At 42.0% G+C, this 27,500-nt stretch overlaps 1 protein-coding gene and 1 pseudogene across 1 annotated transcript in view; both read left to right on the top strand.

Moving 5' to 3' along the window:
- ENPP3 (ectonucleotide pyrophosphatase/phosphodiesterase 3) overlaps nucleotides 1–27,500 on the top strand; it is a 99,055-nt gene that overhangs the window by 57,990 nt on the left and 13,565 nt on the right. Inside the window, exons 17-22 of the mRNA XM_075554538.1 lie at nucleotides 434–521; nucleotides 1,497–1,675; nucleotides 4,401–4,452; nucleotides 10,825–10,979; nucleotides 19,180–19,315; nucleotides 23,220–23,297. Coding sequence (XP_075410653.1) covers nucleotides 434–521; nucleotides 1,497–1,675; nucleotides 4,401–4,452; nucleotides 10,825–10,979; nucleotides 19,180–19,315; nucleotides 23,220–23,297 — 688 coding nt within the window. The remainder of the gene's footprint in view (nucleotides 1–433; nucleotides 522–1,496; nucleotides 1,676–4,400; nucleotides 4,453–10,824; nucleotides 10,980–19,179; nucleotides 19,316–23,219; nucleotides 23,298–27,500) is intronic.
- Nucleotides 21,019–22,222, top strand: LOC142453329 (lupus La protein pseudogene; annotated as a pseudogene).

Genomic DNA, 27,500 nt, shown 5'->3' with positions numbered 1-27,500 from the left:
ATTTTAGAAACAAGTGGCTTACGAAGTGGCACAAAAATGTAGTGCTTAGAAACTTTAATGCTTTTGTTACATATTCGCCTGTTTGAGCAGTCATAGAAAAGGAGTATGGAAAGAAATGTCATCCCATGTTAAATTTCCAGGGTGGATTGTCCAAACATGAAGAAATTGTGTTGCTACTAATTGTCCACTGTTGTGTTCTCTTATTCTGTTGACCTGTGAGTTGCTCGTGAAGCAGGTAGAGGGAGAAGAAGTCTATACGACAGTATGGACTCCTCAGGCCTGGGGTTCGCGCACGACTACAGAAAGATGATTCGGAAGTCATTTTCAAATCGCCAAAAACTTCTGTAGAGACCTGCATTACAAATAGAAGGGTTAAGAGAGAAAATGTGTGTTTGGTTGGTACCTTTAAAAAATTATGTCTGTTATGGCCTAGGCTGTCTTCCTGGCACACGGGCCGGGTTTTAAAGAGAAGACTGAAGTCGAACCATTTGAAAATATTGAAATCTATAACCTACTGTGCGGTGAGTCTGTCCATTTAAACACAGCAGTTAATGATGGCTATAGGTGTAACAAGATGTGTTTTGGAATTGGTGATCAACGAAACCCCAAAGGCAGGACCCTCTGTATTAAGAAGAAAAAGTAGTAAGATGCGGAAGAATTATCTGACAGCTTTCAGTAACTGATAAACATTAGCTCTCCGCACACGAAGCTTTTCGATGCACGGCCATTCATGTGAGGAGCCCTGCTGCCCGAGTGGAGGGCTGCTAACTGCAAAGCCAAGCGCACAAACCCACCAGCTGCTCTGCAGGAGAAAGAGGAGCCAGCAAGCTGCAATTCCACCAGTTTTGATAGAAATATGTTTAAATAGTCTCTTTTAATCTCACCACTGGCTTTAATTTAGAGACGTCAAAATAGCAATTTTAAAGCAACCTGATGCAGCCTTCGTAATGTAATGTTTGGGTTTCGGGGCTGGGGTTGGTGGTCCGGGCTGCTGGCTCTCAGAGAGAATGATTCAAAGGGAACAGACAGGATTTCTGGTCTGTAGAAATCTATTTGGTGGGTCTTGGGAAGAGCCACTTCAAAGATGATGTTTGCAAAATGGTTGTAGTTTAATGTTTTGTAAAGTATCTGTCATTAAAGCATTTCATATAACTAACGTGCAATAGGTAAGATTGTTAATCACTTTGTTTCTTTAAACATGCCCCCCCATCCCCCCGCTAAGAACATAGCCTTTTGCACTGGAAAGTGCGATGCCTGTGTTTAAGGGACAAAGTGAATGATCCTTCTCTTTGGTGGAACAGACACTGTTCCTGAGAATTCCGGTGGCCCTTCCTCCGTGGAAACACTGGGGAAAGAAAGTCAGTAAAGCAAGTGGCACATGCAGTGAGCAGTGGCATTCAAAGGGGACTGATTAAAGGCAATAAAAGAGCCCGTGTTTGCTTTCTCTTCCTGCTGCTTTCACATGTCAAACTGATCTCAATGTATTTTTAACACAGATCTTCTACGCATTCACCCAGCACCAAATAATGGTTCCCACGGCAGTTTAAACCACCTTCTAAAGGAACCTTTCTATCAACCATCTCATCCAGAGGAAGTGTCAAAGTCTCTCGTTTGTGGCTTCACTGATCCATTGCCCACAGATTCTCTGACTTGCTTATGTGCTGAGCTACAAGATGTAAGTAATAACTTTAGGCATCTATTAGAATGTAAAGGGGCAAGCTAGTCTCTAACTGAGGTGGTCACTATCCAGGGGAGCTGACATACATAATATGTCCTGTCTCAGATAATGTGTTGGTCTGGGTTGACTAGACCAACTCACATGTGTGTAAGAAAGAGTTTTATATCCAAGAGTAATCATATATTAATAAAATATCCCAGCTCAGTCCAGATCAAGTCTGTAAGTTTGATATTAACCCATAAGTCGGATATTAGTCCATGAATTCCTCTGCCAGCTCATGTAAAATATGCAATGATGCCGAATGCAGGAAGATTACAGGCTGGTGGGTGGGAAGTCCTGTGGGTCCAGTTGCAGTGGAAGTATCTCTAGGGCTCTGGCTGCCATCAGCATGGTTCCATGTGACTTGTAAACAGGAATGTGTTACAGAGAGAGAGTGTGGTCTGCCTCTAGGAAAGGCAAAGTTCCCAGAATCCTCATGAGAAAGCCATGCCCACAAAGAGGGATCAATCAGGCTGTGACCTGATTGACAGGCTAGACTCCACCCCTTCATTCTTTTATCATAAAACTGTGTAATTACTACAGATGGTATTTACCAAGTATGTGAATTCTCTGAACCTTTTCTGTGAATGAGAGGTTATAAGGCATACAAGATTCAGTATGAATATGTGCTTTTTAATATGGGAAGCAATATTTAGCAATTCATAATAGTTTGATGAAGTTAACAAACTAATTGTTGAAATAAACAGTAGAAACTTGCATCTATCTTTAATTTCCTTTATAGACCATTCCTCTAACAGCTTAAGAATCAGTGTGACAGAGGACAATACTGGGGACACATGGCGGGCAGTGAGTCCGGTGTGACCACCCCACAAGGGGGTGAACCAAGAAGGGAATATAACAGATGAGGAATGGGGGTAAGGCCAAGCCACAGAACCCAAGGAGCTCCCCAGATAGATGTCAGGCTAGGAGGCGCAGTTCCCAGAAACCCCCAGGACTGGTGGAGAGATAGTCATAAAGATCCATGGGACAGATTTGGAAATATGTATGTCTTTTGTTTATCAAAATTTTTCTAGTTTTTTTTCTCTTTATTCAACCTTTTGTTCTCTTTTTGTTTTGTCTCTGTTGTTATTGTTTTGCCTACCAATATAAGATAGGCATGGGAAGCAAGTCTGAGGAGAAAGCAATGGGAGTGAAGGTTCTGGAGGCCCCTGACGGGGTGGAGATGGAGGAGGAATGGAGCAGTGAACAGACAATGCCATAGACAGGGGAACAACTAGGGAATTAAAATCAATAATGAGGAGGGAGTAGAGATCCTGGGGGTGCTAGAGAAACAGCAATCTAGCTGAGAGGAATTACTAAGAGGCAGAAGAAGGGAGAATATAATGGTAGGGCAAGAAGAAGGTAAAAGGAAGCAGAGGAAAGTTCTAGGAAGCAAAGCTATGGATAGATTATCTACATATGTGTGCACTTATATAAATATATTAATCCATAAAATAAAGGTATTGGCCTATGTACATACATTTTTATGGCAGTACATTGAGGAAGTGGATGGACTTTGGGTCTCCACTTAAGCCCTCTCTCAGTGCAAGAACACTTTGTTCTAACAACCTGGCATTCTGTGATGCTCACCCTCCTGACACGCTCACTGAAGACAAAATGGGTGCATATGTAAATGTGGTGAACAAAGCTGATGGTGCCTGGCTATCAAAAGATGTAGTGTCTGGGGTCTTAAAAGCTTGAAGTTAAATAAGCAGCCATCTAGCCGAGAAGCAACAAGCCCACATGGAAAGAACACACCAGCCTGTGTGATCAGGAGGTATTGATGGGATCAGGTAACAGGCACCAGAAGACCCAAAACAACAACCCAAAAGATATATTGTTGAGAATTAGATGAGGGGGGTCAGAACATTTACCGAAAATCCATCTGTAGATAATAGGACATCCCCTCACAGAAGGGTCACAAGGAAAAGCTGAGTCAACCAGGGCGCGGTATAGCACCGATGAAACACACAATATTCCTCTAGTTCTTTGAGGCTTCCTCATCCCCTACTATCATGATTCCAGTCCTGCCTTTCCATTCTAGTTAGACAGGAGTGCGTATGTTGGTACAGATAAGAGCTCACACACAGGGCATCTAAGTCAGATAAACCCCTCAGGTACATAGATGGGAGTAGCGATACTAGGAAGGTAGGGGAAGGTGAGGGGAGAAGGGGAGAAAGTGGGAACAGATCGTAATGATCGACTCATAACTCCCCCCCCCCACACCAAGGGGGATAACCAACAGAAACATGGGTGAAGGTAGACAGCAGTTAGTGTAAGATATGAAAACAATAATAATTTTTAATTTGTCAAGGGGTCATGTGGGTTGGGGGCGGGAGGGAGGGAAAAAAGAGGAGTTGACACCAAGGGCTCAAATAGAAAGTCAATGTTTAGAAAATGATGATGGCAACATATGTACAAATATGTTTGATACAATTGGTGTATGGATTGTTATAAGAGCTGTAAGAGGCCCCAGTAAAATGATTTTTTAAAACTAATAGAGTTACTGTCTCCGAAACCCACAGGGCCAGTTTTGCTCTGTCCCACGGAGTTGCTGTGAGTCAGCATGGACTCAATGGCAGAGTTTAAAATACTTTGTATAATTAGTGCGGCGACGCCCTAATCCCCCTTTAAAATCCGTGATTGCTTCCACTTACTCCCTTCGCTTCCTGTTAACTCGCAGGAGAATGAACTAAGACGCGTGAATCAAAGGCTGAATCTCAACTCAAATGAATGTAAGTCGATAGGAAGCATGGTAAGTCTCCTGGGTGACTCCATATTTCTTCTCACTGTCTCACGGCTCCTTCCTGCTCCTCCTGCGCTGAGCAGCCCTGAGCCATTTTCCTGCCAGGGCTGCTTCAAAACAACACAAGACAGTAACTGTCTGATTCTCAAAAACAAATGTGCAAAGCCCTTTGAATAAAAAGCTTATTGCCAGTACACAGAAGGGGAAAATGAGATCTAATAACAAGAGTGGCAATCGAGGGCGGGGGGTAGCATTCCAAGAACACAACACCCTTGAAATGGCCGTGTCCCACCTGCAGCCAACTATCCCTTTCTTAGACGGGCACAGGCTCGACGGTGCGACCTGGGGAAAATGACCTAACCCCCGCGAGCCCCAGTCTCCTGCTTTATACTAACAGTAATACCTGCGCCAGGTAGATGTGAAGATTAGAGTTAATCCATGGAAAGTGTAGAACTTTTCCTGGCCTATAGCAATGTTATGATTACCTGTTGTCTTGTAAGTGAAGAGTCCTGATGACACCGTAGTTAAAGTATTTGGCTGCCAACCAAAAGGTGTGCAGTTCGAACCCACCAGCCTATCTCCAGGAGATAAATGTAGCAGCCCGCTTCCCTGAGAGGGATGGAAACCTATGGGCAGTTCCACAGTTGCTAGGAGTCAGAATTGACTGCCTAGCACTGGTTTTTGTTTGTTTGTCTTTCAAAGTATCCACCAGTCTCTATCCCACCAGTAAACCTGAGTGATGTCTTTTGCACGATTTTGAGTTTTCCATCCAGATCCTTCTAATGCGGTCCCTTGCAAAGGGGTCCGTCATGGGAGGAGACACCATCTAGAGCCGGTCTCGAGGTCTTGGGGACGGCGCTCTGAGTGGGCCTTCAGTCCACAGGCTGAATTGTTTCCCAATGTCCTTGATTCTGTTCACTCTTCTTTGCTCTGGACGCTGAGAGGCCAGGCTGGTTGCCCTGCAGATGGCTGTTCACAGGAGCTTTAAGACTCCTGTTGCTACTCACCAGGGCACGATGTCTGCGGACCATGTCATGCCACTCGACCTTGGTGCCTGCTGGGATTATGGCCCCAACCCTCCAGGCCCAGTGACTCAGTGTACCCTTGATGTTTGCTATGGCTAAGAAGCGGTCATAATTTCACTCCATCATGCTCTTCTTATGTCGATAGTTATAATTGCAGCATAGATAAACACATACGTAGAAGTAGCCTCTGTCAAACTTCTCTATATATGGATTCTCCGCCCACATCCATTCAGTGTCTATTAATACAGACACTCATAGATTATTGCTATTACTGTTATGTAAGGTTCGTATATATATTTTCTTCTGTTGTCTTAAACTTGTGTAATCCTCTCAGTGGTTTTCCCTTCATTTTTGCTAACCTCCGTCTCATTGTCTACTGCCTTCCCTTTCGCTGGGGTTACTGTATACTGCCTTCCCCTGCGCAGGGGTTACTATGTGCCTACCCTTCAGTAACTTATTTTCTCTCCCTTCCCTTCCCACCCCTGGTAGCCACAAAGAAGATTTGTGTGTGTGTGTGTGTGTACGTGAGTGTGTGAAAGCTTTTACTTCCCCTTTTGTAATAATGGTTTCATATAATATTTCTCTTTAGTAATTGATTTCATTCACCAGCACAAGGACCTCTAGGTTCCCTCATGCTATGAGGCATTTCACAGATTCATCGCTGTTCTTTATCATTGCATGGCAACACTGCACAGTGGTTCGTTGTGTCTATGAACCCCAGTTCACGTATCCATCCTGTCATTGGTGGGTGTATTTCAGTTGTTTCCACCTTTGGGCTAGTATGATGGCGCTGCAATGCACGTGAGTATGCATATATCTATCGGTAGACAGTAGAGGGATTACTGGGTCATGTGGCTTTTCTTTTTCCGACTTCTTGAATAAGTTAGACACTGTTGTACACAGTGGTAGCACTATCTTACAGCCCCACAGCGGTGTAGAAGAAGTCCTGGAATGACTTGTATTCTTGATAAGAGCCTTTCTTTGGGAAGTTCCTGGATCTACTTCTCCCTTGCTGCCACTGGCTCTCAATTTCCTCCCTGAGACGTCTCTACTGTCAGTCCTTGGGGAGCAAAAGCCAAAATGTGGGAGGACACTCAGAGTGACCCCAGAAGAAAGTCCTGGCAATCTAGGTGGGGCCACCATGGTTCCAGCTGCCCTTAGAGTAGCGGGATCTGCCATTCTTCCATTAGCAGACATTGAGCAATCGAATTAGTATTTTTCAGAAGGACATGCTAAAGGGTTTATCACTTTCTGCCCCCACATTCCCCCCTGCCCTCTTGGCCTTGCTACTCCCATGATTGTTCCTGAGGGGGTTATCTGTCCTAGACTCTGTGTTCAGAGCTCTTATCTGTACCAGTGTACATGCTCTGGTCTAACCGGATTTCTAAGGTAGAACTGGGGTCATGATAGTATGGGGGGAGGAAGCATTAAAGAACAAGAGGAATGTTGTACGTTTGGTCAGTGTTATACTGCACCCTGACTGGTTGTCTCTTCCTTGTGACTTTTCTGTGAGGAGATGTCCAATTGTCTACAGATGAGCTTTGGGTCTCCACTCTACCCCACTTTGTTCACATCGATATGATTGTTTTGGGTCTTCTTATGCGTAATATTTCATCCTGTCAATGCCTCATGTTCACACAGGCCGGTGTGCTTCTTCCATGTGGGCTTTGTTGCTTTCCAGCTAGATGGCCACTTGTTTATCTTCAAGCCTTTAAGACCCCAGTTGCTATATCTTTTCATAGCTGGGCACTATCAGCTTTCTTCACTTCATTTTCTTATGTACCCATTTTGTCTTTAGTGAGTGTGTCAGAGGGTGAGCATCCCAGAATGCCAGGTTATTACAACAGTGTTCTTGCACTGAGGGAGTATGTGAGTAGAGGCTCAATGTCTGTCTGCTACCTTAATATTTAACATATAAACATATGTACATATATTTTTGTCCATATCATTGTATTTAAATATATTTACATATGTACGTGCCTGTATTTATACCTCTAGAAATATCTTTACCTCCTAGTTCTTTCCTCTATTTCCTTTTATTTTCCTCTTGTCCCACTATCATGTTCGACTTTCATTTGGTTCTCAGTAATCCCTCTAGGCTACATTGCACTTGATCAAATCTGAGTCAATTCTGTTTAAAAAGGCTATTTTGAATTAATATTCTAGGTAATGTTTTCTAAAGTAGGGTTTGGGTGGGGATGATACATTTGTGACAGTAACAACAGACCAGGATTGTGGGCTAAAGCACAAAAATTTTCATTGCCCGGAAGGCATTGAGTAAAAAAATTTTGAAAAGGGGGCAGTAGGCCAAATAAATTAGGGAGCATTTTATTTAGAGAGATTTTGTGAGTCTAACTAATTATAAAAATATGTCTAAATGCTATAAATAAGTTTTAAAGAAGTCACATGAGAGATGTGGGGGGCGGAGAGACAACTGTTCAACTAGAAAACACATCATCATTCATTTCCCTCTCTGCTCTCCTGATAGATTTTGGCAAGTGATTTAGTTCTTTTGAGTCTCTGATATATTTTATGTACACAGAATAATCAACTCAGAATGTGGGAGAGGATCAATTAAGGTAATGTATGTATAGGGTTTTGTAACTTTAAATGGACTATGTACACTTAGGCAAAGGTAGAATAAAGCACAGATCACCAAGAAAAAACAAAAGTGAATGCTTAGTATATATTGTTGTTGTTAGGTGAGTTAGGTCAGATCTTGAAACCTCGCAGTCATATGTGCAACAGCAGGAAACACTGCTTGGTCATTTGCCGTCAACATGATTGTTAAGTTTGAGCCCGTGGTTGCAGCCACCATGTCAAATTATTAACAGCACAGGTAGGAAAATGCAGTCCAGTATAATTACTGGATCTTACCCCAAACCTTCAAGACTAAACTCATTAGTGTCAAGTTGAATTCTGACTCATTGCACCCACATATGATGGAGTCAACTGCTGCCCAGGGTTGGCAAGCAGGCAGTCTTTGTAGGAGTTGACTGCCAGATCTTCCCCCTGTGGAGCAGCTGGTGTATTAGCTCTGCCAACTTTGGGGCCAGCATCCATGCAGTTGATCATTGTATCACTAGGGCTTCTCTCTCACGAGCACTTCTCAAATTTTAACATGCATCTCCGTCAGCTGGGGATTCACACACACACACACACACACACACACACACAGAGAGAGAGAGAGAGAGAGAGAGAGAGAGAGAGAGAGAGAGAGAGAGAGAGAGAGAGTGTATAGTCTGTTTCTGTAGGTCGGAGGTGAGGTTAGAGAACACATATTTCCACAGGTGCTATTTGCTGCGAGGGCTGCAGGACTCTTGGCCTCACTTGCCGTAGCAAAGCAAGCACCAGCACAGGGCTTGCAAACTCTGGCCCTGTGGCAACCCCGGCCTGTTGCCTACTTTCAGAAAGCCGCTGAACTAAAAAGGGGGTTTACCTTTCACACTTGTTGAGAAAGAAGCAAAATTAGACTATGTGTGGCATGTGAAAATTATATAAGTTTCCAATTTAATTGTCCATAAGCACAGTCTTAGAGGACCGCCCTCACGCTCTTTGTTTAGCGATTGTCTACGGCCATTCTTCACGACAGTGGCAGAGGGGCGCAGCCACAGGACAGCACGGCCCACAACGCTTAAGAGAGGGATGAGCCTGCCAGTTACAGAAAGGGATTGCAAGTCTCCCCTCTAAAAAGATGTCTGGGAAGTAGCTACACAACACTGTTTTTACAATCCCCCACTTGGTTTAACTTATTTCCTTCTAAATTATTCCCTCAATTACATGCATTTTTATTATTAAAAAAAGAAGAAGAAAGATATTGAATAAGAAAGTGCCAGTGACCTTGCAGGCCCCTTCCTGTGTTTTCACATAGTATATGGACATGGAGGAATATGTAAACTTGGTTTTATAGGAGAGATAAACACATCATGTGGCATTCACCGGGCCACCTGTTATGAGGATTCCATCACTTCAGTTCATGTGGGTCTGCAAGAGAGGCGTGGCATTGAAAGCAGGGGTTCACCTTCAGCCTTCACTGCTTACTAGTTGTATGGAGTCTAGTCTATCATTTGTAAAATAGGGATGCCCACTTTTTAGAATTCAGGAGAAACATGTGGTTTCTACTCCTGAAAAGAGTTAACATCTCAGAAACCCACAGGGGCAGGTGTACTAAGTTCTATAGGGTTGCTATGAGTCGGAATCAACTGCATGGCATTGAGTTGAGTTTTACTATATAGAATTGCTTTGCAGAGTAAATTAATGCATATGTGCATTTAGAATAATGCCTGGCACACAGTAAGATTTTCTCAAAACTTTGTGTTAGTTGTTATAATATTCTTTAAAATGTTCTGAGTTTTATTCCATGGCAAAAATAGTTCGTGATTTTTTTAACCAAAGTGTAGTTGATGAATTCTTATTTTATAATGGCATCACCAAACCAAACTTACTGCCGTCGAGTTTGTTTTGACTCAAGTGGCACTACAGAACTGGGTGGACCTGCCCCTCTGGGTTTCTGAGGCTGTAACTCTTTATGGGAATAGGAAGTCTCGTCTTTCTCCCTCGGACAGGCTGGTGATTTCAGACCAACGCGAATCCACTATACCACCAGGGCTCCCTCAAACCACCCCCAAAGCACTGACTCCAAGAGAGCGTGGGAGGGCAGGGCAGAACTCCCCTGTGAGTTTCTGAGATGGAAATTATCCACAGGAATGGAAAGCCCTAGCTAGTGGTTTTCAAACTGCTGATTGGGCCGTTAGCAGCCAACACATAAGCCCTATGTCACCGGGGCTAGGCTATACTTATTTAAATAAAATCCCAATGTATTTCCTATGATAATTATTGAAATACGTCCTATTTGGGGCTGTATCTTTCCAAAACGTCCTGGGAGCTCTGAAAACAAAGGGCAGAGAGAGCAGGCTTCACATTCTTGCTCGGTGTCTTACTCGACAAGACGATAAGACTTTCTAAGCCTTAGTGTTTCATCATCTATATCTACTGCCATCAAATTGATTCTCACTCAGAGGGACCCTATACAGAGTTTCCAGGCCATAAATCTTTATGGGAGCAGATAGCTTTATCTTTATCTCATTTAACTACTGGTGGGTTTGAACCACTGACCTTGTGGTTAGCAGTCCAATGTGTGTTTGTTTTGCAGACAGCACCAGGAGGAATGGAATAATGACACATATCTCAGTATTGTTACAAGAATAAAAATAGATTATGTAAAATATTTATCAGAGTACTTGACACATAATAAGCCCATAAATAGCAGTCGTTGCTGTACTCAGAAAAGCATTTGCTGATTTCACATATTTTTATTGTTGTTATTTTCATTTTAGTAACAGCAACAAAGAAAGAAAATATGCCATTTGGGAGTCCCAGGGTGATGCAGAAGGACAAGGCTCACTGTCTCCTGTACCACAGGGAGTATGTCAGTGGATACGGATATGCCTTCAGGATGCCCATGTGGACTTCGTATACAGTCCCTAAGCCGGTAAGTCTGAGCCCAGTGTCCCAGGCAGGCTGAGAAAATGTGGACTTCGTATACAGTCCCTAAGCCGGTAAATCTGAGCCCAGTGTTCCAGGCAGGCTGAGAAAAACACTTAGTAGCGCCTGAAGAGTGTCGGCATTCTTGGATAGTATAAAGAGTGGACTAGCTCAGCTGCTAATGCAGCTTGGAGGTGTGGGTCCATCCAGCGGTGCCTCAGAAGAAAGCCCTGGCAAATGCCCATTTTAAAGGCCGTTGGAAACCCTGGAGAGCACAGGTCTGCTCTCACAAACATGGGCCACCATGCACTGGAGTCCACTGGCCACCACTGGTTGCATGTTCTAAGATTGGAACCTTCATTTGCCATGGAGATCCCAAAGAGGGCCCAGCAGCCAGGGGCTTGTAAGGCAATGTAACAGCTGTAACCTAGAGGCGCTTGGGAGGTGCAAAATAGCAGAACAGAGCATTTTGAAATTAGGGTGTGTTTACAGGCCAACGGGCGATTGGTGAGATCAGCTCATAGAAAAAGCAACATTTCAAGCAGACTCTAACGGGAGAACAAAGGTGCTTGCTTCGCTTGTTATTCTCTGAATGTATTACGGAGGCATGTGGAAGGTGACAGTCACAGGATTCGAAGCACTAACACTTTGCTTTGTTTGATTTTTTAGCTCCTTTAACAAATATTTTACTCTCTGCTGTAGGTTAACAAGGTCCAACCCTTCCCTGAAAGAGCCGGCACGGCTAGACATGGTGTCCAGATGTGTTCTGTTACTGATCTCTCCAAATGGAGGTCAGGAATTACCGTGTTCAAATCCTGGTCTCTTTTCATGACCTAGTGAATGCTTTTCAATAAATGGTACTGGAACAGCTGACCAAACCTCAGGGAGAGCTGGGGTTGGATTGAAATGAACTCAATACTTCACGCCATAGAGAGTTCGCAGGTGGTACAAATGGTTGACCGTTGACTAAAAAGTTGCTGGTTTGAGTTGCTCTAACGGTGCCTCAGAAGTAAGGACTGGTGATTTACTTCCCTAAATTCACCATTGAAATCCCTATGGAAGGAGCACACTTGTATTCTGACACACATGGGCTCACCATGTCTGAATCAACTTTGATGGCAGCCGGTGCGTGTCCTGCACAAAATTCAATTGCTACTGGATTCAGTGACGTCACTGAATAGCAAGTCCACATTTTCCTTTGTGCAGGTCTCTCTGTCCCTGGAGTCAAGGAGGATTTCTAAAGACACAAAATGAAAAAATCCAGGAAATTGAATAATTTAGCTTCATAATTATTAGTGTGTGATGGAAAGACAAAGTTAGGGATGTGAAATATGTGAAATATTGCTAGTTGCATTTCACAAAATCAATCACTAATGAAGTATCCAGAATAGTCATTAAGGTCCCAAATAGCGAATAAGTATGTATGAATAAACAGAATGCTAAGCATCTTTGGGGGTAAGAGAGCAAACTTTATAGGCTATCAGGGACATATAAATTACAGCAAAAATCAAAAGCCTGACAAAGTTCAATTTGAGCATTCTTTCAAGGTCAAATAAATAGAAAAAATAAGCCCATCAAGTTGATTCAAGTGGATTCCAATTCATATTGAGCCTCTGTAGGGTTTCTGAGTTGTAAGTCTTCTAAGGGAGCAGACAGCCTCATCTTTCTCCACAGAGTGGCTGATGGGTATGAACCACAGATGTATGATTAGCAGTCTAAAGCACACGGGACAGCCCTCCAGGGCTCCTCGTTTTCAGGGCAGGCATGGTTTATTTATTTAGTCTACCTCCGCCACACTAGAGCTCGTTAGTCAATGTTTATTGAATGAATGCATTGCTTGAATCCATCACCTCATTATTATTATTTGTTCATCTAAAGACAAAGATTTTCTTCTGAGCAGACTGGTAAATAAATTAGAAGGCATTTTTTTTTTTTTTTGTGGACATCATCATAGCTTTTTAGGTTCGGGGAATGTAACGAAACGAACCTCTAGCTATCTGTGTTCTTGGGAAGGATGCCAAATATCTACCTCTGTTTGTAGAAAGGAAGTACGTCCTTGCTTGTATCCGGTTTGTCTAGTCTTCTTATTCCAATTCAAGATTTTTTTTTAGAAAAATCAGCCTATTGCCCCACTATTAATTAAAGCTTTGTGTGTTCTGAAAGCCAAACTCTGCAGCTGAAAGCGGTTCAATTGTGGTTGCTGGTAGCACAGCGGGAGCTTCCTTTGCATCCCAAGGTGGCAGCTATGGTACAGTTACCTGAGTTCATCTGTGCTGCTGGTGGTCACAAAGTGTTGGTGACTCCAGCATGTCCCATTTCTTAAAACAATTTCTATGTTGTTAATGGCTTTGTTTTTCTTGGAGGGGGTGCGTGACATGTCAGAAAGGTCAGTCTTATTTCTCCTTCGGTCCTCGGTGTGAAAACAGGTCAGTTATAGGGGATGGTGTGGCCTTGAAGGGAATGTCTATGTTTGTGTATTTAGTACTTTCCCTGGAGTCTTGCATTCCTGACTTGAGAAGAGCTTTGGTGGAAACCAAAGGCAGGGCGATTTCAAGTGGGCTAACAAACAGCCTGAACGTTTGGTACAATTCTTTTTTGTTATTGTTCTAAAACTAGCTCCTTTGTTACCAAATGTTCTTGTCCTTTCACTGATCCCACAGAATCCTTTGTATTTCTCCCTTTTTGTGACAGGGTGGAATTCTAGCAATTTTCTGCTAATTCAGAAATTACTCTGTTAGTATGTTGTGGTTCACGAAAATTACATACAAGGATGTTTTGAGATTCACATAAAAACGTTGTAAATCAGTTCTGTGTTTGAGAAATCAGACTTTAAATAAGCACTTTGGGGCACATGGGCCCAAGTGGCCTACACCTCTAAGTTTAATGGAGCTTTTGTTTTTCTGTGGTTTGGTGGGGTTTCTAATTTTTGTTGTTTTTGTTATCTTAAAAGAGTTGTGGGAAAGCAGCTGCAATTTGAAATCACACTCTTAAACAACTGCTTCAAAAGGCATCAGGGTTGATCAGGCTGGGCATGTGGCTTTCTTCTGGTCCTTCTCAGTAGGAAGATGTCAAATGAAATTTTTTCCCCTACTGCCAGGTGAAAAGTTGCATGTAAAATCTGCAACAATGGGCTGAAGCATAGGAATAATTATCATTTTAAGTGCATAATTAAATGGAAATATTGGTATAATTCTTAATTATATGATTAACTACTGGCAATGTTTTCTTCTATTGTGCGTAAGGTCTCTATGGGTTAGACCCAAGAGCAACAAGATCATGGAGAATTATTCCCACTTCAGTCCTGTAAGTTAGCGTGGTAGAAAACGCCTTCCAAAATGGGATTATAGCAATAGGCATAGAGGCCTGTTTTTATAATACATCACATAGAAGATGATGTTTAGATCTCCCTGCCCAATCTTAGTGTGATATGTAGGTTTATTGTGCCAAGGTGGCCAATAGGAATATGTGGGGTTAATAAGGTCGCAGTTTGATTGGAGGGCAAAGAGACAAATGGCTCGGCAAGACACGTGTCTCCCTTTCTTGCTCTTTGGTGATCCGACCAGCATGGGGCTACTAGTTCTCTGTCTCAACCTGTGAGCTATACTATGTGTGGAACTGCCAACCTGTGGATCCTGGCGCTAGAGCTTGGCATTCCTTGGAGACCTGCTTCCCTGTGCTGCTGGTGTATACATCATTTGAACTGGGGACTGTCGGACCTTGTCATCTTGCTCACTGTTGGTGACCCACCCTGCTGTTTGCTGTCTGTGGCCAGACTGCCTGCATTGCACTGGGGAAGACTCAGATGTCTGCTTCCTTGACCTTGGACCCAGTGTCCCTCATGAGTTGAAGGACTTCCAGAATATTAACTGTTCCACAGAAGTGAGTTGAACTGAGCCCTCTGTACTGCTTTGTGGGTTAATTAGCTGTTATATTTCTTCATGCTGTATATCTATATCTATCTATCTATCATCTATCTATCTATAACCATAAAGTGTCCTGGCTTTGTTTCTCTAGAGAACCCTGTCTCACACACTTAGGGAGTAAGGTTAGCTTTTACATAAGGATAATCTATAATGTCAATAAAAGTAATCTTGTCCTCTTTTCAAATTTACTTTTCTGTCTTTATCATTCACTTACTCAAAACAATTGTAAAGACCAGTGAGTTTAGGACTTCTCTGAGCACCTAAATTCTATTATTTTTCTGACTTTTAATTTCTTGATTTCAAAAAAATCCAAGAAATCTTAAAAAGATGACAGTACTGAAGCGTGTATGGGAGTGGTTCACTATTATCTATTTCTGAGACCAAGACTCAGAAATGACTTAGTCTTATTTTCTTTCCATCTTGCTAGAAAACCGTTGCATAATGTCACTTTCCCAAAGAGACTCTATCCTGCCTTTGCCCATATTGAGGCACTTTTATTAGATAGTTCACATTGGGAATGTAAGAAATACATCACAGGAGTTTTAGAGAGCAGAAAGACTAGACCATTTGTTTTCTACTTTTGGGAAAAGGTATCAGGATCCATTTCTCCCAGCTCCACATCTGCCATATAAAGAAAGTCATAAATATTTTTGCTCAACTAAATTGTGTGACCATAGCTCCTATCGTTAATTATTTCAATGAGACTACATGTTTTAGTATTGAAATCATGTTTCAATTAAAGAGATTATACTAATTTATCAATATTTCCCTTGACACTAATATCATTTAATTATGCATCAAAAATTACAGTAAGTGCTTCTGTTCTTATGCTAACTGTTGGAATATAGGCATTTCATTCTCTTTCCATTGTGGAAATTAGATCTATAGCAACTCTTTTTTCTATAGCAACTTTTATATGTTATATATTCTTTAAGAAATATAGAAAGCTTTAGAGGAAAGTGATAACAACGTCCTGGATGTTTATGGGCTGACTCGGTCAGCAGCCAGTATCCTTATTCTCAATTGTAAAACAGTACGGGCCCCCGAAAACTGGTCAGTCATAGCTGTCTACTATGATAGGTTTTTGAGAAACTATAAAGACATGATATAGCTTTCCAGGCTCTGCCTTCAGAAGGAGGGTTAAATCATTGGTGAAATGAAATCTTCTCAATATAACACAAAAGATCTCTGTAGGGTTGATCTACTTCTTGTTTTTATGAACTGTCGCCTAAGAGTTTACTGAGAAAAGGATAAGGGAAAATGCCCTTTTTTGTTCTTTTGAGACTCAAAACACTTAATTGACATCAACCTATAAACTTAATTGATAATTTGATTGACTTTCTAGAGAATTTTGGAAGAGATTTTCCCTTCAAAATTATTAGGATGTTAGATTTTCTGGACGGATACCATAATGTCCCTGTTCTTTGTAGAAACAACAAACTACCTCTACCTTTTTTTAAAAAAAAGAAAACGTGTTTTGACAGAATTCAATGTACCATGCAATTCAATGGATTGAATATCTTGATATAGTTGAATATGTGTAGTCATCAACACACTCAATTTTAGAGTACTCTCTTCATTTTATGCTAGTTATTATTAGCTCCCCAAGTTCCCAAATTTCCCTTGCCATAACACTAAGAAAATATTATCCTAGTTACTATCTCTTATGGTTTACCTCTCTTGGATTTCATATGAAGAAAATCATACAAAAACATTCCACAACCACAGTAGCAAAATAAAACACAGAAAAACTTCAACCTAAACAGAACCAGAAAATAATAAAAAGTAGAACAAATTAAAAATGAGTCCGAAGAGAAAATAATGTATATGATGTTAGCATGTAACCTAGTTATAGCTGCATTAATTCACTTTCTGATGTCATCTGTCTAAGACCAAGGCTATACACACCTGTACACCTTAAAATCTTATTCTAAAACAAGCAGCCATCTAAGTGAGGGCCAGCCAAGTCCACACAGAAGAAATGCACCAGCCTGTGTGGTCCAAAGTTTGTAAATAATAAAATCCAAGATCAGAGGAGGGAATTTTATCTATCTATTTATTATTTTTTTACTAAATCATTTCAGTGGGGGCTCATACAAGTCTTGGGAATTTTATTGGAGCTTAAGTTCTAAGCACCTGGTTTGCAGAACACTGTGAATGAAACCCCATAATCCATTTGCAGGGGCCCCACGTGGATTGTTTCCATTAAATTATCTACCTATGTCTTTTGTTCCACTTTGTGAAAATTATCAGAAACTTCATCTTTTAGATCTTATAGCATGTTTTATTTCCATCACATTTTCGAAATATCCATAATTTTTCTGTTTCCTCTATCCCTTTTTTATTCCTTGGTATTTCTTCTTCCTGGATGCCATATATACTCTCACGTCTCTGAAATAGTTTTCATCTGCTCCCTGCGTAATCTTTTTCTTTTCCGTTTTCTTCACACCCGTCACATGGCACGTGATCCTAGAGAAGCACGTGGTGGAGGTTTGCCAGCTGAAAGGTTTTACTACAGCGTAGTCAAGAAGGGACCCAGGTTCCCCACTGCCAGTAGCTGTAATTCTGTGCGTGAGTTGGCTTAGTTTTTTTCAAAAAGGAGGGCACTTCTAATCGGAGCCATTGTATGAGAGTGGCAACCGACATGAGACCATCAGCCTGGGGGAGTTTTTTCACTCAGTATGGAGGTTTTTATTTTCTTTCCCTGTTTTCAAGATGGCTCTCTTGCTCTCAGCCAGCTGTGCCTTGTGCTTTTCATGTTGGCAGCCTCTCCGGAGAGTAAACCTTCGGTCCGGCTCCTTTTTACAGGCTAACCTGTGCTCTTGTTCCCAGCCCTGTTCACATCCTCTGCCTTCAGAGACTCAACGTTCTAAAGCCCGACTGGGGTTCCACCCCATCAATTTGCTTCCTTGTGCTTCCCCAAGAGCAGGCTCTGAGTACACTCATTGACTGAGTCAGCTCACTACCGGTTGATTGGCTTTCCAGCTCTTGAACATTTTTTCTTGACTCTCTGGTATCTCTATCATGGCTGTCATTTCAGTGGGATTCCAGAAGGGAGTGAAAGTCAAGGTGCTCAATCTACTGTTTTAACCAATGGTTTTACCGCGTTTTCCCAACTGAGCGCTGCAGTACGTGAAGGAGGCAGAACCTGTGCCGCTTCTCTTAGAATCACCGCTTCTCCCCGTTGCTCCCCATTCTGTACCACAGTTACACACAGGGTCGCTCTGAGTTGGAACCCAGTCACGGCACCGAACAATGACTACACCACAGCTTGGACCTTCCCTGCCTATCAATGTCGCATTCAGTGTGCAGGAGGTGCCTTTTATTTTGTGAATTGACTTCAGACATTCGAGATACTGGAGGGAATTTTTGCTTTGAGTGTAAGACAGTGAATAGAGCCATCATTCCAATTTAATTTCAACTTCTTGTTGAAAAAATTATTTCAACTATGTCCTGTGTGTAGTTAGAGACAATGTAAATAAAAATATCTTTGGAAAAATCCAAATGCAAATCAAAATGCCCACTTACCCATGGTGACACGCTAAATTAAAAGAGAATCATCAGGGAATTCTGCATGACTTCCAACATTTTAGTGAGGTAGCACTTTTTGTAGTATGCTCCTGGAGAATAAGTCCATTGCAAATAAGATTTTAGAACATGTGTTAGGCTTAGAAAAAATGTATGTACAAAGTTTTTATGTGAAAATTTTAGTAGATAAAAATTGTAATGTATAAAACTTTTGTTGTATAAAGATTAAGCACAACTACAAATTGATTTAATTTCCCCAATTGGTAAGATCAAACCACAAGAGCATTTTAAAAAATTAATCTTAAGCTGGTTAGAAGTCCTGATTCAGCTGAAGACAGTTCGTATCTGTATTTTTTAAATGTGTGTCTTATATGATTTATACTTCATGTTTTACGGTGCATTTTTATTTACAAATACCATGAATATCACCACATAGGCGTTAGATCCGGAGAAGGATTTGGGTGTTAGCCCAAGCTCCCAGTCATGGCCCTGCTCTCAATTCAGGCTCCACTCTGAAAACATTTCTTTCTAAGGTGTACTTGATTTGTCCTGTCAGTGCCTCTAACCAGAAGGGAACCACAGAGCAAAACACTGCTGAAGACATCCATTTCCCGTGCTGACGTAGACCTGATTCACTAAGAAAATAGGAAAAGAGTCGATGAAAAACACTCGAGGGACATTACAACCCATATAAGGCAATGGGTGAGCCACGAATGTGGGCATAACTTTTTTTTTCCTTCTCTTTCTTTCCTACAGGGAGACACACAACCTCTTCCTCCCCCTGTCCCAGACTGTCTGCGGGCTGATGTCAGGGTCGCTGCTTCTGAGAGCCAAAACTGTTCCTTCTACTTAGCAGACAAGACTGTCACCCACGGCTTCCTCTACCCTCCTGGTTGGTATAACTCTTTTTTAGAGCAATAGCTTAGAAAGCCCTCATCAGCTGGATGTGGGCATGTGCCTTAAACATATATTCCCGACCCAAACTACCTGCTTGGGCTAAACCAGCTGTTTAGGTGGCTTCGAGTGGTTGTGGACTGGCTAGAAGCAGTCCACCAGCTATAATAAAGTCTAATAAATTGTGCAGCGTAACCACAGATCCGCTCTAATATGACCCAGATGTTCCGAGAGTTCGGCAGGTTTAAATCTAATTTTAAAACTGAAGGCCTTGGAGAGGGACATAGGCATCTAAAAAAACTACATCCCCTCCCAACCCCCCACGCCCCTCTGGCGACTGGCCCAAGAGGCCTGCACGCAGAACACAGCTGTGCGTGGGAAAAGCCCTCAGGCCAGACTCTGGCCTCTCACTCACTGACCCTGGGGCTCCAGCAGTTTTAAACTGTACATGAAGCAACTAAAGTTTTCTGTTTTAGAAAGCCTTTCTCTCTGGGACATTTGGAGCTAGTGTGATTTTCCTAGAATTCTGGTCTCGTCCCTGCTTAGCAGCAAGTCTCCTTTTCATTAACCTGCCCAAGAGATTTGTAAGGATTTCAGATTCTGGGAATTTTTTTCCCCAAAATAATATTTTGTTTCATTTTTCTTCAAGCTGTGACCAAATATAGTCAACTGGGAAACTTCTAAGTTAGAGATTCAGAGATTTATAGTGAAGGAAAGTGGCTTAAAGAAAGATGATTAGAATTCAGTTAAAATTTCTAACCCAGAATTAGAATAGACAAATGGGTACTTAAGTGTCTAGATGTAATTAGAGCTACTAAATGTTTGGAAATGCTAGGATTAGTTGAAACACTTTGTTGATAAAGATTACAGTTGCATTTGTTAGACCATCAGATATTGGCTGATATTCAAATGTTTTACCTTGATAGCGAAATGAAATGAATGACTAAGTAACTTTCCTCTCAAGAAAATATTAAGGATAAAATAAAACTCCCTTCTGACTCTTTGACAGAAACTCCACTGATGCAAATTCTTATATTTATCTGAAACAGAGGTACTGTTATATTGACTGGCTGTCCAAATTTCGGGGCTTAGTGTAAGTAGAAAAGGTTTGTTGGGCCCTGAGTGTCTTGAACTCCATGTGAAAAATAAAATGCTTATTTCCTCTTGTTTCTTGGTGTTCAGCTACATCTCTGATTTAAGTAGAAGTGAAGAGACCTCCTCAAGGCTAGTTTAAACATAAAAAGTATTATAATAAGCTTTCATAGGTTTGCAACTTTCAATATTCTCAACAAGACGAGCAAAACATGGACGACCGGGCCTTTGCTGAAGTGGTGGGGCTGGGGAGCAGAGAGCTGGGCTCCAGCCAGGGCAGCCTGGACTCCGAGCACACACGTCAACACTCACTGGGCTGGAAGCCTGCTCCTCATCGGGTCTCAGAGTGAACCCTTTGTAATGCTAGCCATCTGTACTGAGTTTTAAAACAAAACACAAACCCCAAACCTCATTTTTTCCAGGAAATTTTATTTTGGCATAGAATGATTTAGAAGGACATTATTGTGTGCACATTAAATAGCTATGTGGGGCTCCCATCTTTCCCGTCTTCTCTGAGCGCGTTGGGCCGGCCTGCGGCTCTTGGCAGTGGGGGTGTTGTTGCCGTCGCTGCTCACCCAGGGGAGCGCCTCTGCGCGGCCAGAACCCTCCAGGAAAATTTTCAGATAACCACAATGGCCGAAAATGGTGACAGTGAAAAGATGGCTGCGCTGGAAGCCAAAATCTGTCATCAGATTGAGGTTGAACCGTCTGACAACAGACTTCAATGTCACAGTAGAAGCACTGAGCAAGTCAAAGGTAGAGCCCATGGAAATCAGTGAAGATCTCCAAGCAAACCCCTCCCAAAGTGACCGATGAGTACAAAAATGACGTAAAAAACAGATCTGTATATATGAAAGGCTTCCCGACTGACTGACGCCACCCGCGATGACATCAGAGAATGGTTGGAAGGCACAGGTGAGACACTAAACATTCGAATGAGAAGACCCACGCACAGAGCAGGTAAGGGGTCAATGTTGGTGTGTCTGAGAGAATTGAATGTGCTAAGAAGTGCGTGGAGACCACTGGCCAGAAGTATAAAGACACAGACCTTCTAATACTTTTCAAGGACGACTACTTTGCAAAAACGAATGAAGAAAGCACAATAAAGTGGAGGCTAAACTACGAGCTAAACAAGAGCAAGAAGAAAAACAGAAGTTAGCGGAAGATGCTGAAATGACGTCTCTAGAAGAAAAGATGGGCTGCTTGCGGAAGGTCTCAGGGACTTAGAAGACCAGACCTGCAGAGAAGATTTGCACATCCTTTTTGCAAGTCATGGGGAAATCTAGTGGATAGACTTTGTCCGAGGCGCCAAAGAGGGAGTCATTCTATTTAAAGAAAAGGTTAAAGAAGTGCTGGATAAAGCCAAAGATGCGAGTACCAATAACCTACAACTCAGAAACAGAGACGTGGTGTGGGAAGTCCTAGAGGGAGAGGCGGCGAAAGCAGCATTGAAAAAAATCATGGAAGACCAACAAGAATCCCTGAACAAATGGAAGTTGAAAGGTCGCGAATTTAAGGGAAAGGGAAATAAAGTCGCCCCGGCTGGTCGGCTAAAGGAAAAGTACCATTTCAGGGCAAGAAAACGAAATTTGACAGTAAGGATGAATGCGATGAACATGGTGGCGATGCAGCCGGGCCAGTGGGAAGAGCAAGAGAAGCAGCAGACAAAGACGAGCCTGCGTCAAAGCAGCAGAAAACAGAAAACGGTACCGGAGACCAGTAGTGTGATCAACCACTGTGACACTCGTTTTATTTACAAGTAATCTGCTTTTCTCTTTGGAGATTTTTAAAAAGAAAATCGAATTAGGTCCACTTCAACGTCCACCTGAAAGAAAGGAAAATATTTTTGTTGTTTTGTCTTTTTGTTATCAGATGAGGATTTTTTAATGTATAGCTGTGTGTTAACAGATGATTCAAAAAGAAGGTTCTTTCACTAAATTGCTTTTGTAATATGAGGATATATTAGTAAAAATTTAATAAAATACATGCTATATAAAAAAATAGCTATGTGTTCGTATCTGGTATTGTATACATTTTCCAGGGCTTCTGCAACAAAGTTCCATCGACTTGGTTGTTGAAAGTCACAGAAATGTGTTCTTTCACAGTACTAGAGACCACAAGTCCGAAGTCAAGGTGTCAGTGGGCTGTGCTTTCTCAGAGGTCTCTAAGGGAGACTCCTTCCTTGTCTCTCTCAGGGGCTGCAGTCATGACTTGACTTGCATCTGTATGGCTGCAGGTGCTGCCTACCTGTTCACATGACCTTCTTCTGCTCTATGTTTCTCCTCTTCTCTCCTTTTATAACACCACCAGGCTTGTAATTCAGCGCCCACCCTGAGTACAGGATGGTCTTGTCTTAAGACCCTAATTTAATTGCATCTGCTTCATTTATTTCTAAATGAAGTCAGGTTGACAGATACCAGGAATTAGGACACAGATATATCTTTCTGGGTCACAAGGCAACTGATCTTAGTGTTTACATGATGGGCTGTGATCTGAAAGGTCAACAGTTTGAAGCCACTAGCCACGCCATGGGAGATAGCCAGGGCTTTCTACTCCCATAAAGAGTTACAGTCATGGAACCTCACAGGGCAGTTCGACCCTGCCGAGTAGGGTCACTATGAGTTGTCATCCACTGGATGGCAGTGTAAGAAAGATTCAACTGATGATCACAGGTATTATGAAAGGTACTTATGATCTCTGCATTTTGAGTGTTAATACCTTTACATTAGTGTGTGGTAGAAATAGGCCTCTATACACTCTACCACATTTTCTCTTATGGTTGGAATAAATAAAATTAACTTGTTTTTCAGAAAACAATAGAACCTCTGATAGTCAATATGATGCTTTAATTACAAGTAACTTGGTCCCTATGTATGAAGAATTCAAAAGTAAGTATATGTTCAGATTATCATCATTTAGATGGCTAAATGATTCCCTGAAATTCTAAATCAAACACATCTTTCATTGAAATTTGTTCCCAATCATTTTGTTCCCCAAAGTTATTTTGCTTCAATGTTTTAACTATAGGAACAGGAAGAATCCATAACATAGTTGGGTTTTTGTTGGTTGTTTGGTTTTTAAGGTATTTCAACTTTTCAGACGTGCTGAAGTTCTGATCATTTATTTTTAATCTTTTGATTCCACTGATCTTTGTGGGTCTATATGTGTTGTACAGAAGTGGCCTGCATGTTCCTGTGGTGCTGGAAGCTGTGCCACTGGCATTTAAAATACCAGCAGGGTCACCCATGGTGGACAGGTTTCAGTGGAGCTTCCAGACTCAGACAGACTAAGGAGATCAAAGTGATCTCCTTCTGGAAAAACTTGGCTGGGGAGGACCTTAAAATGGCAGTAGGGCATTGTCTTCTGTAAGGCCAGCACACTGGTCCCTCAGACTGAGCACTGAAAATACAGTAGAGTTGACTTTAATGAGGTGGAATAACTCATAATCAGAAGAAATAGCTGAAAACAACCATTAATATTCAGAATCTAAAATGTGTGAAATGCAAATGAAGGAAAATGGGAAGTTTTTAAGAATGAAATGGCGTGCTTGAAGAGCAATATACTGGGCATCCGTGAGCGGAAATGGACGGCCATTGGCCATTTTGACTCAGACAAGCGTGTGTTCTATGAGGGCGGAAATGCCTTGAGGAAGAGGGATGGTGTCGCGTTCATCATCAAGAAGAATGTTCCAAGATCTAGCCTACAAGACAACACATTGTCCTAAGGATAGGGGAGTTTCCTTTTAGTATACCTTATTCAAAATTACTCAACCACTGATGCCAGAGATAAAGAAATGGAGGGTTTTAGTCAACTCTTTAGCATGGAATTGACCAAGCATTCCATCAAGATGTTTTGTTAAGTAGTGGTGATTAACATTAGTAGTTAGAAAATACAGCCTTGGTGATAGAAATGATGGTAAAGAGCAAATGGTATAACTTTGAAAGACCAAGTCATTGCAACTACCCTTTTCCAACAACATAAGTTGTGGCTATGCTCGCCTCACTGGTTCGAATACACAAGGATCAAATTGACTCACTCTGTGGAAAGAGAAGCTCGATGTCATCAGTCAGAGCAAAACTGGGGGCTGACTGGGAAGCATACTATCAGTTATTCATGTGCCAATAAATTCAAGCTGAAGATAACAAAATTAAAACAAGTCCATGAGAGGTCAAGTAAACTTTGAGTGTATCCCACCTGAATTTAGAGACCATCTCAAGAATAGATGCACTGAGCACTAACACCAGGGACCAGACAAGCTGTGGGATGACATCATGGACATCAATAAAAAAAGAGTAATAAAAGACAAAACTAGAACGGATATGTGTTAGTCTGGGTACTTTGGAGAAACAAATCCACAGCAACTCGTGTATGAGAGAGTTTTATATAAAGATTAAGTACGCATCAAGAAAACATCCCAACTCAGTGCTGCCCAAGCCCACAAGTTTAACATTAACCCATTTACCCATATGTCTTAACACCAATGCACAAAGCCCTCTTGCATCTCACAAAACAGATGCAATGATGTTGACTGCAGGAGGAAAGCTGAGTCAGTGAATGTGTAAGCATCTCAGTGCTGGCAGGGGTCTCCACATGGCTGCTCTAGCACCCAGGGCTGCATCAGGGTAGGTCCATGTGGCTTCTCCTTGGGGATGTCTTGCGGAAAGTCAGCCTTGCAAGCTGAAGCAAGGAACTGCTAAGTCAGCTGCACCCTGGTCTGACCATCAGAAAGCAAGAGACCCGAGAACTCGAAAGGCAAGGCTCACTGAGCCATTTATCCCTCCACCTTTCAATTAAACCCACTTGTGTTTATCTGCTAGGTTGGCACAATAAACTAACTCAGGATATGAGAAGGGACTCTGAAATTTGCTCTTGAATGTAGCGTGGCCAATGAGAGGGTAAGAAGCAAAATAACTTAACAGAAGATTTTTAAAGGTGACTTGAAGAGACAAAATATTAGTATGAAATGTATAAAGATCTGGAGTTTAAAAAAGCAAAAGGGAAAATGCTGGAATAGCTCAAGATGGATGAATTAATGAAAAATGTCAAAGCTCAAGTTGCAATGCTGAAGTTGCCATGGGCAAAGTAAGGAGCCCTGGCTATGCTGTGGGTTATGAACGGTGCTGGTAATTGAAAGGTTGGGAGCTGGCACGCACCAGTTCCCCATGGGAGAGAGAGGCAGTATATGTGAAACTTTACAGTCTTGGAAACCCTCTAGAGTAGTTCTACTCCATTCTATACAGGTTGCTGTGAGTCCAAATCTACACCATGACTGGGTATGAGCAAAATATTGTGTGACGCAGGAAACATCAAAAAAAGATGAAAGGAATGCACAGAACCACTGTGCCAAGAAGAGTCAGTGACTGTCTTAGTCCGGGTTGACTAGAAAAACAAATCCAGAGATATCCATATGCATATAAGAAAGAGTTTTATATAAAAGAGCAACTGCATACTGAGAAAACATCCCAGCCCAGTCCAGATCAAGTCCATGAGTCTGATAATGGCCCATATGTCTGATATTAGTCCACAAATTCCTCTTTAGAGTCAGGTAGCACATGCAATAATGGCAAATGCAGTGTAAAGTTCACTGGGTGAACTTTAAAGATCACTGGGTGTAAAGTTGTGTGGATCCAGGGGCAGTGGAAGCATCTCAACACTAGCAGGGGTCACCACATGGCGCCTCCAGCTCCAGGGCTCTAGTGTAGCTCCATGTGTCTTGTCAGCAGGAAGACAAAGTAGAAAGTCTGTGTGTATCTGGGCGCCAGTAAGCTATTTATCTCCGTCATGCCTCCAAATGAGGTCATCAAGCTGTGGCCTGATTAACAGGTCAGACTCCACCCCTTCGCAAGTTGACACCAGATTATGCAACTACCGCAGCCAATATTCAACTATTTCACAAAGTAGCGTGTGATCAAGAATGGATGGCATTGAATGAAGATACCCAAGCTACATTGAAGAGACTGGCAAAAAACAAGGTTCCAGGAATGGAGGGAATATGAATTGAAATATTTCATCAAACAGATGTAATGCTAGAAGCATTTACTCATTGACACCAAGAAATTTGGGAGACAGCTGCCTAGTCAACTAACTGGAAGAGAATTATGAACATTCCTATTTCAAAGAAGGCGATCCAACAGAATGTGGAAAATTTTAAACAATATTATTAGTAGCACACACAAGTAAAATTATGCTAAATATAATTTAAAACAATTACAGCACTACATAAACAGGGAATTGCCACAAACTCTAGTCCGATTCAGTAGCGGATGTAGAATAAGTAATATGTTCATACTGTATCGGGACACCTGTTGTGGAAGACCTTGGTAAGGTGAATGGCCTCTGCAAACAGAGGCGGCCGTTGAGGACTAATATGTGCCTGCCCATAGCTATGGACACTTCTGTCACCAGTTACCCACGTGGAAGCTGGACAATGAATACGCAAGCTCAAAGGAGTGATGCCTCTGAATTCCGGTGTTTTTACAGAAGACTGAAGATAGCATGTATAGCCAGAGGAACAGGCAAATCTGTCTAGGAAGAAGTATAGTCAGGACGCTCTTCACATGTGCGATAGTCAGACCTTATCTCCTGTAAAAGTGCACATGAGAAGCACGGAGGGTGAGACTGAATCCACATACTTTGGACATGTTATCAGAAGGGACCTGGAGGAGGGTGCTATGCCTGTTGAAGTATCGGTGAGCGTAAAGGAAGGCCCTCCCTCTGTAAGATGGATTGATACCGTGACTCCCATGTTGGGCTTACAGGCTGCAAAGATGACGAGGATGGTACAGGATCGGGCACTATTTTATTGTGCATAGGGTCAGTATGTGTCAGAACTGACTCAACACAGCAACAGAGAATATTTAGAGAATAATTCACAAAGTTAAATTTACCCGCAACTTAACTAAATGTAAGGTTAATGTTTGTCCTGAGAGTCATCGTTAATAATGTAAATATGTGCATTCTGGCCATTGTAAACAAGCCCTCACTGCCCCTAAAGCACTTCAGCCCTGGGAAGGAATTTGAGCCATATTCAATTATAATGTCCAGATTGTGGCAACAACAGCATCCCAAAGGGTTATCAGTGCAGCTATTTA

Source organism: Tenrec ecaudatus, chromosome 7, assembly GCF_050624435.1.
Source record: "Tenrec ecaudatus isolate mTenEca1 chromosome 7, mTenEca1.hap1, whole genome shotgun sequence".
Lineage (NCBI taxonomy): Eukaryota > Metazoa > Chordata > Mammalia > Afrosoricida > Tenrecidae > Tenrec > Tenrec ecaudatus.
Note: the sequence above shows the minus strand (reverse complement) of the source record. Positions and strands in the feature narration are given on the sequence as shown.